Source organism: Hypomesus nipponensis, chromosome 17, assembly GCF_054491055.1.
Source record: "Hypomesus nipponensis isolate SF chromosome 17, ASM5449105v1, whole genome shotgun sequence".
In the NCBI taxonomy this organism is placed as follows: Eukaryota; Metazoa; Chordata; class Actinopteri; order Osmeriformes; family Osmeridae; genus Hypomesus; species Hypomesus nipponensis.
The window spans coordinates 18,012,501-18,022,500 of NC_140377.1; the positions used below are offsets into that span (position 1 = coordinate 18,012,501).

Sequence of the window (10,000 nt, forward strand, 5' to 3'; positions counted from 1 at the left end):
CTGTAAATGTGTACGGTGGCTGTCTGATTGCATAAGTGTGGCGTGTGTGTGTTTGTGGTGTGGTGGCTGTATCTTGGTGTAAATGTGGCGTGTGTGTGTGTGGTGTGTGTATCTGTGTGTGTGTGGTGTAAGCTGGGGCAAAGATAGAGTCAGCGTTTGGCTCTGAGCTTGGTCGATAGGGAGATTTCTCTCTGCATTCGTTTATGGCCACTTCTTTTTAATTACTGAAGAGCTTAGAGACTGTAGGCTGACAAAGAGAGAGGGAGAGAGTAGAGACAGAGATAGAGAGAGAGAGAGAGAGAACGAGGGAAGGATAAAGAGAGAGGGGGTGTGCGAGGAAGATAGGTGGAGGAAGAGGAGGACAGGAAACTGGACAGGCTGCTGAAGTCAGCGACTTCCTGCTCTCCTCCCCCTCTCCTCTCCTTCTTATTTCCTCCCGTCTTTAACATCCTCCATATAGGGCCTCCCATATATCTCTCTGCCAAGTCCGCCAGGCAAGCACATTGATTTATGTGACCAGATCAGTTAGCGATGAGGCTGTGTGTGAGTAGGTGTTTTATGGTGTGTGTGTGTGTGGCATGTGTGCGCATGTGTGTGTGTGCACACTACGTGTGTGCCTGTGTGTATGGCGTACGCACACGTGTGTACTGTATGTGTGTGTGTGGCGGATGTGTGTGTGTACAGCAGTACTGTACAGTGAGTGCTGTCTGATGCTTGACCAATCCGACCTCCGACGGGTCCGTCCTCCACTCTATTCTATCCTCCGACGCCCCGTTGTTCCCCTCGGCCCCCGCACCCCCCTCTCCCCAGAACCCCTTTCCCCACCCCCTGTCTCCCCCCCCCCACACACACACACACACACACTTCATTGGGACGGGGGGGATGAGAAACAGCTGGGTTTAGATAAAGGGACCATATTTAATCTCCCCTGAGAACGGAAGGTGGCACACACACACACACACACACGTTCCAGGCATGTGAGAGGCTGACAGGGAAAACAGGTTGAGATGTCTCTGCCCTGTGACCGTGGAAGGCCACTCGGAGAAACAATTAAAATGCTAATGTCACATTCTCCTCTATCTGGGTGCTAATGAGTTAGCCAGTCAAGCGGTGCTGCTGATGTGTGTGTGATGTGTGTGTGATGTGTGTGTGTGTGCGTGTTTCGGCAGGTCCCGTGTAAAGTGACAGGAATAGGGCTCTGAACAATGTGCTTCTGTGACTCCAGGACCAGGTAGCTGCAAGAAGAACACGGCTTACACACACACACACACACACACACACACACACACACACACACACAGACACACACACACACACACACACACACAGTCTCAGTAGGCTGCTAGGTGAACACAGGTAAGGGATCTTACAGGAACTTACAAGAGACCTGTGCAGTGAGAAGCACACTGTACACTGTCCACTGTAAACAACTAACTGAGCCCTAACACACACACACACACACACGATACACTCTTTCTCGCGCCGTCACAGAGAAACAGAGAGCACACTGGAGCACCTAGACGCCCCATGTACACACTCCCGTGCACACAAACAGACACATGCACAGTCAATCTAGACGTGTTTTCCATTAAGCAGGCAATACAATTAGAGTGAAAATGAAGCATTATGATGTGTTTTCTCTGCCTGCCTGTTCTAGCGAGCTCTCTTTCATTATAGTTACTTAATGAGGTCGTCAGGATGCACAACAACAAGCCTTTCTGTCGCCGAGGAAATGGCAGGCCTGACTTTTGTAAACACACACACACACTCTCACGCGCTCTCTCGTACACATGCGCAAGTATGCACGCACTCTTGTGCACACACAGACGTAGATGCACGCGCACGTGCACGCACCCCATGCAAATACACATACACCACATACAGTACGCGCGTGCGAGTGTGCGTGGACTGACTCATTCAGCCGGTTGCAGTCAGGTCGACTTGCAGAACTTGCAGAGGAGTCAGGCGTATTCTCCCAAGGCAAAGAGAAAGAGGAAAAAGAGGTTGGAGGAGAGAGAGAGAGAGAGCACGTGAATGAAGAGTGAGGCAGCAGGGATGAGGGGATGAGGGAAAAAGGAGGAAGAGGCAGTGTAAGGTTTTGCCATTTTCTGACTCCTGTAACATTAAGTATTGATGGTATCGTAAGTCTTTCTGCATGCTGCACACACACACATACTGTACTCACACACACTCATGCATACTGTACACAAACACACACACACTTACAGTACATACACATGTGCATACTGTGTACACACACCACACAAACACACCCCCACACCAACACAAATTTAACTAGAAAGATTCCATAAGGGGGAACCGTGACATCACCATGTTGACAACTCACTGAATTATTGAGTAACCCACATATCTATCTGTCCTGTCGGTCTTTCTGCCGGTACAGTACACAGAATGGTATGCACGTGTGTGTGTGTGTGGAAGGTATTCTGGTGTGTGTATTTGTTAGCGGATGCTTGGACTACATCCAGAACCCAAAATATTTTTGGTGTTTCTGTGTGTGTCCAAACTGTGACTGTGTGTCCAGCCTGCGTGTGCGTCTCGATTGTATGCGCGCGTCCACACTGTGCGCCCGTTCAGACTGGATGTGTGTTTGTCTGAGTGTCCAGCTCGTTTGTTCGTTCCCACGGTGCGCGCGTGTGTAACCCTGTGGCCGTCCTCTCCTCAGATGGGCCGCTGGGAGAACCGCACCCTGACGGTCAAGTACCCGGTGTGGCCGCGCTTCAACTCGTTTGGCGACGCCGAGATGGACGACAACCACCTGAGCATCGTGACTCTGGAGGAGAAGCCCTTCGTCATCGTGGAGGACGTGGAGAGGCTGACTGGCACCTGCATGAGGAACTCGGTCCCCTGCAGGAAACACATCAAAGAGTGCGTCCGCCCGCCCGCCTGCCTGCCTGCCTGCCGTGCTGTCCTATCACTCCGTTTGTCTCTCCGTCTGCCTCCTCTGCTCCTCCGTAGGGCCGCTGTGGGAGAAACAAGATCGAGGAGTTCCTCTCCCTCTCTCTCTTCTCGGTCGGTCGGTCTCGTTTAGCGTTTTCTTAAGTGTATCTTTTGCTCGACCCTAAGGATCTGTGAGGAGCCAGGTATTCATTCATCCTCCACGTATTCTTTCCTTCCATCCACCTTTCCGTTGTAGCGGGGCGTGATCGTTTGAGAATAGATGACCTCATCTATACTCAAGTATTGAGTCATCGGGGCACCACCTCTTGATATTGGTTTTAGGAGACCAAGGAGACCTCTAGTTTAGTATGTATTAATCAGTATTCTGAAGGAATTAATTTGAATTAATTTACTAGAGAAAATCACAACAATAGTGAACATGCACATGTCAAAAAAATATTTTACGAATAATTGATTAAAGTAAATATGTAGAGTATGAAGAAGTTGGAGTTTGATATGGAAGTTGGTTTCAATAAACAGAATGAAATGGTCTAACTTGGTGTAAGAAAGGCAAACATTGTACAGTCAGTGATTACTTCCTTACAAATCCTAAACATAGCTCACGCCAATGCTACAGGGAGGAAAGAGCCGTAGTGAAGAAGTCTCTAGTGTACACAATTCCTCGTAAAAAATCCAAGAATTGATAACAGATCTGTAAGGTGCAGGTGTCTGACACACTCAACCTGAGCATTTCAGAATACTGGACAAAGAATACAGGAATGAAGAATAGTTAAATAGTATCACAATATGGGTGGTAGGGGTGACAATCAACATAGCCTTCGCAAACACAGAGAGAAGACGCCGCATTCATGGTGCCTGAAAGCTTTTGTTTAGGCTTTAGATAGGGCTCCTCAAAATGGCCCTGACTTTCCTCTTATTTTCCACGTTCAAAGTGGCATGGCTTTATACACTTTGGTAACATTGTGACCTGTAACCTACAATCTACAGTGGTGTCACAGATTTTTCTTAGTTGCATCTTTCAAAATAACTATGTAATGGCTATCCAGGCATACAAACAGCCTTATGACAGTTTATCATTATACAAGCAACATAATTCATAGATAGACATACATCTCTTCTGGACATGCCCAAGGGTCATGTTCTCATGAGCTAATATAGCAGGCTTCAAATCAAACATTGTTTATTCTATTCAGAACATTCAAAACTGTATACAAGTAATGAAGTAATCATTGAATTCTTGTTGATTGATCAGTGGTTGATGACCAGTGTGGCATCTTCACCAGTCGTAGTTGCGTTCGATCAGGGTTGATCCATGAAGGTGGGGGCAGTTTGCGTTCAAGGCCCATTTTAAGAATATCCCAAATCAATGTGCGGCTGCACAGCAGGTCATCATGAGACTGAGTCTGTGTGATTTCATCCGGTCTGCAATTGGAATTGCGGTTTGGGTACTTCTGCAGAATCGTTCAAGTCGTGTTGCCGTCCCCAATCTTGTTGAATCCCAAGAGAAGCTTGGCGAGATCCTTTGGAACTCCAAACGTGACAGCGTTTACTATGCCATCGTTGGTGTCGCTGGACTCAGAGATCGATTGTCCTCTCATGAGTTTTATACAGTTCAGAATTACGAGTCCTGTCTCTGAAGTCAGAAGTTGATTGGGGGAAGCTGGGTTCTCAACTCCCCCTCTTTCCTTCACACCTACCAAAGGTGTGAACTGGTCTCTGGCTGGTTTATAAGAGTGTTCAAATAATGTTTTGGACATCTTTGTACAGTTATAAAATATAGTTGAATGGTTGTTTTATAATGTTGGCTCTATGTAGAGACCAAGGATGAATTGGTTATCTTTCAGGAAGAAGGAGAAGTTACTAGAATATGACAGTAAACCCAACATTACAACAAAGTAGCAGACATTACACAAATATTCCTCTCATAATCCTCCACCTTCAACTCTTGTTGTAAAGGTGAAGTTTTGAAGAACTTTCTGGCAAGGTATGCTCTTGGTTCAAATTCCAACCACAAACGGCGAGCACAAATGGTTGCTTGGCGACATATTGTCTCAAGAAAACCCTTTTGAAGCTTCCTTGTGAGACAAGAGGGCATCACATACAGAGTGGGGAGGTCCCCACCACACCATCTTTCCATTTATCCATCATTCCTTCTTTCTGGCATCCGTCCATCCTTTCATTCATCTTTCAATTCACCTTTTAATCCTACGTCCATCCATTCATCTGTGCATCAATCCATCCATCCCTCCATCCATCTAGCTATTCCTCCTTCTAGTCAGCTGTCCCACTACAGCCTGTGCTGTAGCGTGCCTACCCCTATCAGACGCTGCAGGGCCCTGGAGTTTGACTTCTCTCAGTGTGACATGCACATCAACTATATCAACATACGTTTATCTGAAATCACTTTTAAGTTGCTGTTAGTGGCAAGCAACAACTAGCAAGTGATAATGTGAGAATTAGCTGTTTAATGATTTTGGTGGTGTTTAAACTGCCAGCCCCAATAGAAAAACTCCAAACACGTCTTTTGGAAAGAGCCATGAATCTCCAGCTTGCTCTTACTCTCTTCCTCCTCCTTTCTCACCCTTTCTTCCTTATTTCGTATTGCTTCTCTTGCCTCTATCCTTACATACATCCTGTAATGTTACCACTTGGCACGTTTTTCATGGCATCTCTCCTCTTCTTATACACCTCCTCTCTTTCTCTGTCCAGTGAAAGTCCTGAGACCTTAATGGGCTGTCCTTTCCTCCGCTAACTGCTCTGCCTTTTTCCACCTTCCTCCTTCTTTCGCTCTCTCCATCTCTCCATCCCTCCATCTCTCCATCCCTCCATCTCTCCATCCCCTTCCTCCTTCCATCCCTATCTCAATGCCTGCAGCTCTTTGCCTCTAATGTAGCACATTAGCCTTCTCTGACAACCAGAGCAGCAAAATGCTCACTGTTGCCCCTCCCCGCTCTATCTTCATCTCCTCTCTCCCCTCCTCCTCCTCCTCCCTCAAGCTCTATATCCCGTTCCCCCCTCCTCTAATCCCTCCTCCTCCTCCAGTTCTGTCCCCGTTTTTCATTTACCAGGTGCAAATAATGCTAGGCCCTCTGAAGCACCCTCTCGACCTCCCAGCTACAGGTGTGCAGCAGCCTGTTCGGTCCCCTTAGCAGCACTTCTCCAGTCAGCACTTTAGTTCCCCCTTCCAACACATATGAACACACACACATGCACACACACACCACGCTTGTTTCCCTGAGTGATGCCACACCTGTAGCCTACATGGCTTTCAACTGTGGGCACAGACATGCTATATGTGCCAGACAAACACACACCTCGTCTCTCACACACATACATACAAAGTGGTCCCGTAGTTGAAAGTAGCCAAATCTCTGGGTGGTTGGCGTCCCGTTCAAAATGTAGGGGAGTTCATTCATAGCAAGCTTTAATAATATCTCGTCTCACTCAAACATGAACACACACACACACACGCAGAGTCTCTCACAGTTGATTAATAGTCAGCTGAAATAGCATCCCAGGATGATATGCACAGGGGACTTTTAACAGGCTCTCGGCGCGCTGCGAAGTAGGGCGGACAATGGAAGCTCTCAGAGGAGGTCTGGAATGTGGAAGAGACCAGAGAGATGGAGGGAGAGGAGCACTGGGAAGACGCACACACACACACACACACACACACACACACGAGAGTACACTCTCGTTGCGGCCACATGTCCACTCACCCACAGGCCAGTGCGTTTGGATGCGTTCCTCCGACAGCGCGATGCCAACTCAAGCATCAATGGTGCCCATTTGGAGATGGAGGGATGGAGATGGAGGGATGGAGAGACAGAGGGGTGCTGGAGAAAGGGGGGGATGTATCCATGCATGTGGAGTTCGAGAGCCACTCATGCAGGTTGGACTGCTATCTCACTCTTGAGACCCCCCAGGCCCTACCCCCCACACACACACACACACACACACCCACACCCCCCCCCCCCACACACACACACACACACAGGCAGGCCTGTACAGTACATGCAGCATTGTTGTGGCATGGCTACTGTAAATGGGAGCAGGCTGTTCGAGAACTTCGGAGATTAAGTCTGGCTGTTCTAGAACATGGTGTACACAGAGTTCTCTGGAGAGCACCACCAGTGAGGGTTGTAGATGTGCAGTAAGAGGAACGTGGATTGATGTCTGCACATGAATGCTCCTTCATAGTTTCTTAGTAGGCTTACTAGGCTTATGTACTCTCAATGTGATTTGCTGGTTATGGGTCATTATTGGGGTTATGAATGGTGCTATGGCTGGGGTTATGGATCATTATTGGGGTTATACATGGGGTTATGACTGAGGTGATTACTGGGGTTATGACTGGGTTTATGAATGGGGTTGTGACTGGGATTATGACTAGTGTTATAACAGGGTTATAACTGGGTTATGCCAATAAAGTCATGGTGTATATTAGACAAAACGGTCCATGCCACTTGAATGTTTGAAACATGACTTCAGACTCCTATTGTATATATATTTATATATTATTGTTCCCTACTCCCAATTTTTAGCTCCCTCTCTCTTTCTATTATCTCTTTCTCTCTCTGTCTCGTTCTCTCGCTCGTCATCCATTATTCTTCAATTTGATACATTTTTGTGTATTTATGTGGTCTTTCTCTGTGCTGGTCATGACAATTGTTGTTGTGGTACATTGATACACTACAGATTTCACTATCTGTGTGAGAGTGTATGTGTGTGTGTGTGTGTGTGTGTGTGAGAGAGACAGAGAGTGTGTGTGTGTGTGTGTGTGAGTGTGTGAGTGTGTGTTTGTGTGTGTGTGTGATCCGGTCTCCTAGGGAATTCATTGTGTACGTCACAGCCAGCTACAGCGGAGTTCTGATTGATCTGGAAGTGGATTTTGCTGAGCCAGCTCAACAAGGATCTCTCTTTTAGTATCCGGATAGCATTGCCTCTTCATCCTTCTCTTGCTCTATCCTTCCCTCTCTCCCTCTCTCATTCTCTGCTTCTTTTCTCATTTTCAGAATGATTCCATCCATGTACCCTCCCTCCCTCCCTCCCTCCCTCCCTCCCTCCCTCCCTCCCTCCCTCCCTCCCTCCCTCCCTCCCTCCCTCCCTCCCTCCCTCCCTCCCTCCCTCCCTCCCTCCCTCCCTCCCTCCCTCCCTCCCTCCCTCCCTCCCTCCCTCCCTCCCTCCCTCCCTCCTTTCCTTGCTTTGAAATTCTATGAAACAGACCTACTCAAGGAGTTGATGTGCATAAAATACAAGGACGTGCTTCAAATTAGCTTCAATCTAAAAGTTAAATGACGGTCCCAGGTGGTCGAGAGAGAGAAGTGGGCACCCTTGTGTGTGTGTGTGTGTGTGTGTATTTCATGTCTGAACGATGTCCTTTCCTCTCAGCTTCACAGACACAGATGGTAGAATGATTACATATGCATAACCATCATACTTTCCGAAGAGAAAGAAAGAGAGAGAGAGAGAGAGAGCATAGAGTGAGAGTGCACTCAGTACGGTTAGATGCTGTTGGGGCAGGCACAGCTCAGCCAGTACAGAGTGGTGATGGAAGTACTGTCTCCTTGTATTCTGTTGTATTACTGCCATACCCCCCCCCCCCCACGCCCACCCGCCCCTTCACTCCTCCCCTGCCCCCTTAACTACAGGGTGCAAGAGTCCCAGGGAAAAGTCTATGGAAAGGGCACTCTCCCTCTCTTTTCCCCTCTCTGCCTCCCCTTCACCTCCCCCTCCCTCCTGTACCTCTCCCTTCTCCGTCTCTCCTTCCTCTCTAACCTCTGTCTCTCTCTCTCTCTCTCCTCCCCTCAACCCTCTCTATACCCTTCTCTCCCTCCTCCCTACCTCTTCCTCTCCTTCTCCCCCTCTTCCTCATGCCTGCCTCTCGATCTCTCCCTCTCTCTTCTCTGTTTTCCCCCTCTCCCTCCTCTTTCCCTCTCTCCCTCTACCTTACCACATCTCGGTCCCCACACACATGGCAATATACAGTAGTGTGCATGTGTGTACTGGAGGTCTGCAGCTAGTGTAGTCTGGCTATGCCTGGGAAAGACAAAATCACACTATACCCCCCTCTATAGCCCTGTGTCACTTCCTGCGGACAATCTTTGCCTTCACAATTCACCTCTGTGTCAAGCCGAGGATTCCCATTGGACAGCTCCAAGACCGCACCTGGAAATGTCAGCCAATGAGACGCGTCTCTGCTTATGTTTCCCCAGCAACACTACGGAGGCGGGCGGGACATACATCAAGAAGTGCTGTAAGGGATTCTGCATTGATATCCTGAAGAAGATAGCCAAGTATGTCAAGTTCACCTACGATCTTTACCTGGTGACCAACGGTAAACACGGGAAAAAGATAAACAACGTGTGGAACGGGATGGTGGGAGAGGTGAGCCGCTCGCACGTCCTAACCAGGAAGGCTTCATTTAGCAGAGCGTTTCATCACACAAAGGGGTATTTGAACCGGCAACCTTTTGATTGAGAGTCAAAAGCTTTAACCACTGAGCTTGGCCTCCAAAGCTTGAGCATCTGCTCTCTGTTTAACCTCTCTGATGGGAGATCATTACGTTTACTCGTAGTCTTTATAGGACTGCTGATGCTGGACAGATTGGATGGGATGAAACGGTGGTTGATGTCTTTTTTTAATTGTTGCTTTTCTCCTTTGTTCTTTGTCTCCCTCTGTTCACCCTCTGTTCTCTCCGGCTATCCCTCTCGTTCTCCATCTCCCGTCTCTCTCTCCTTCTCCATCCTTCCACTCTCTCTCTCTCTCTCTCTCTCTCTCTCTCTCTCTCTCTCTCTCTCTCTCTCTCTCTCTCTCTCTCCCTCTCTCTCCCTCTCTCTCTCCCTCTCTCTCTCTCTCTCTCTCTCTCTCTCTCTCTCTCTCTCTCTCTCTCTCCCTCTCTCTCTCTCTCTCTCTCCCTCTCTCCCTCTCTCTCTCTCTCTCTCTCTCTCTCTCTCCCTCTCTCTTTCTCTCTCTCTCTCTTTGCCCCTGCCATCTCCTTCGTCTCCCTCTCCTCCCTCGGTCCCCCCTTCCTCCATCCCTCTTTCTCCCTCTGTCCCTCCTGTCTTCCACTCTCTCT

General features: G+C 48.4%; 1 protein-coding gene across 1 annotated transcript in view; it reads left to right on the top strand.

Annotated features, from left to right (window-relative positions):
* Window positions 1-10,000, top strand: part of grin2aa (glutamate receptor, ionotropic, N-methyl D-aspartate 2A, a) — a 99,554-nt gene that overhangs the window by 74,263 nt on the left and 15,291 nt on the right. The window contains exons 5-6 of the mRNA XM_084676976.1: window positions 2,687-2,889; window positions 9,138-9,309. Of these exons, the coding sequence (XP_084533102.1) occupies window positions 2,687-2,889; window positions 9,138-9,309 (375 nt within the window). The remainder of the gene's footprint in view (window positions 1-2,686; window positions 2,890-9,137; window positions 9,310-10,000) is intronic.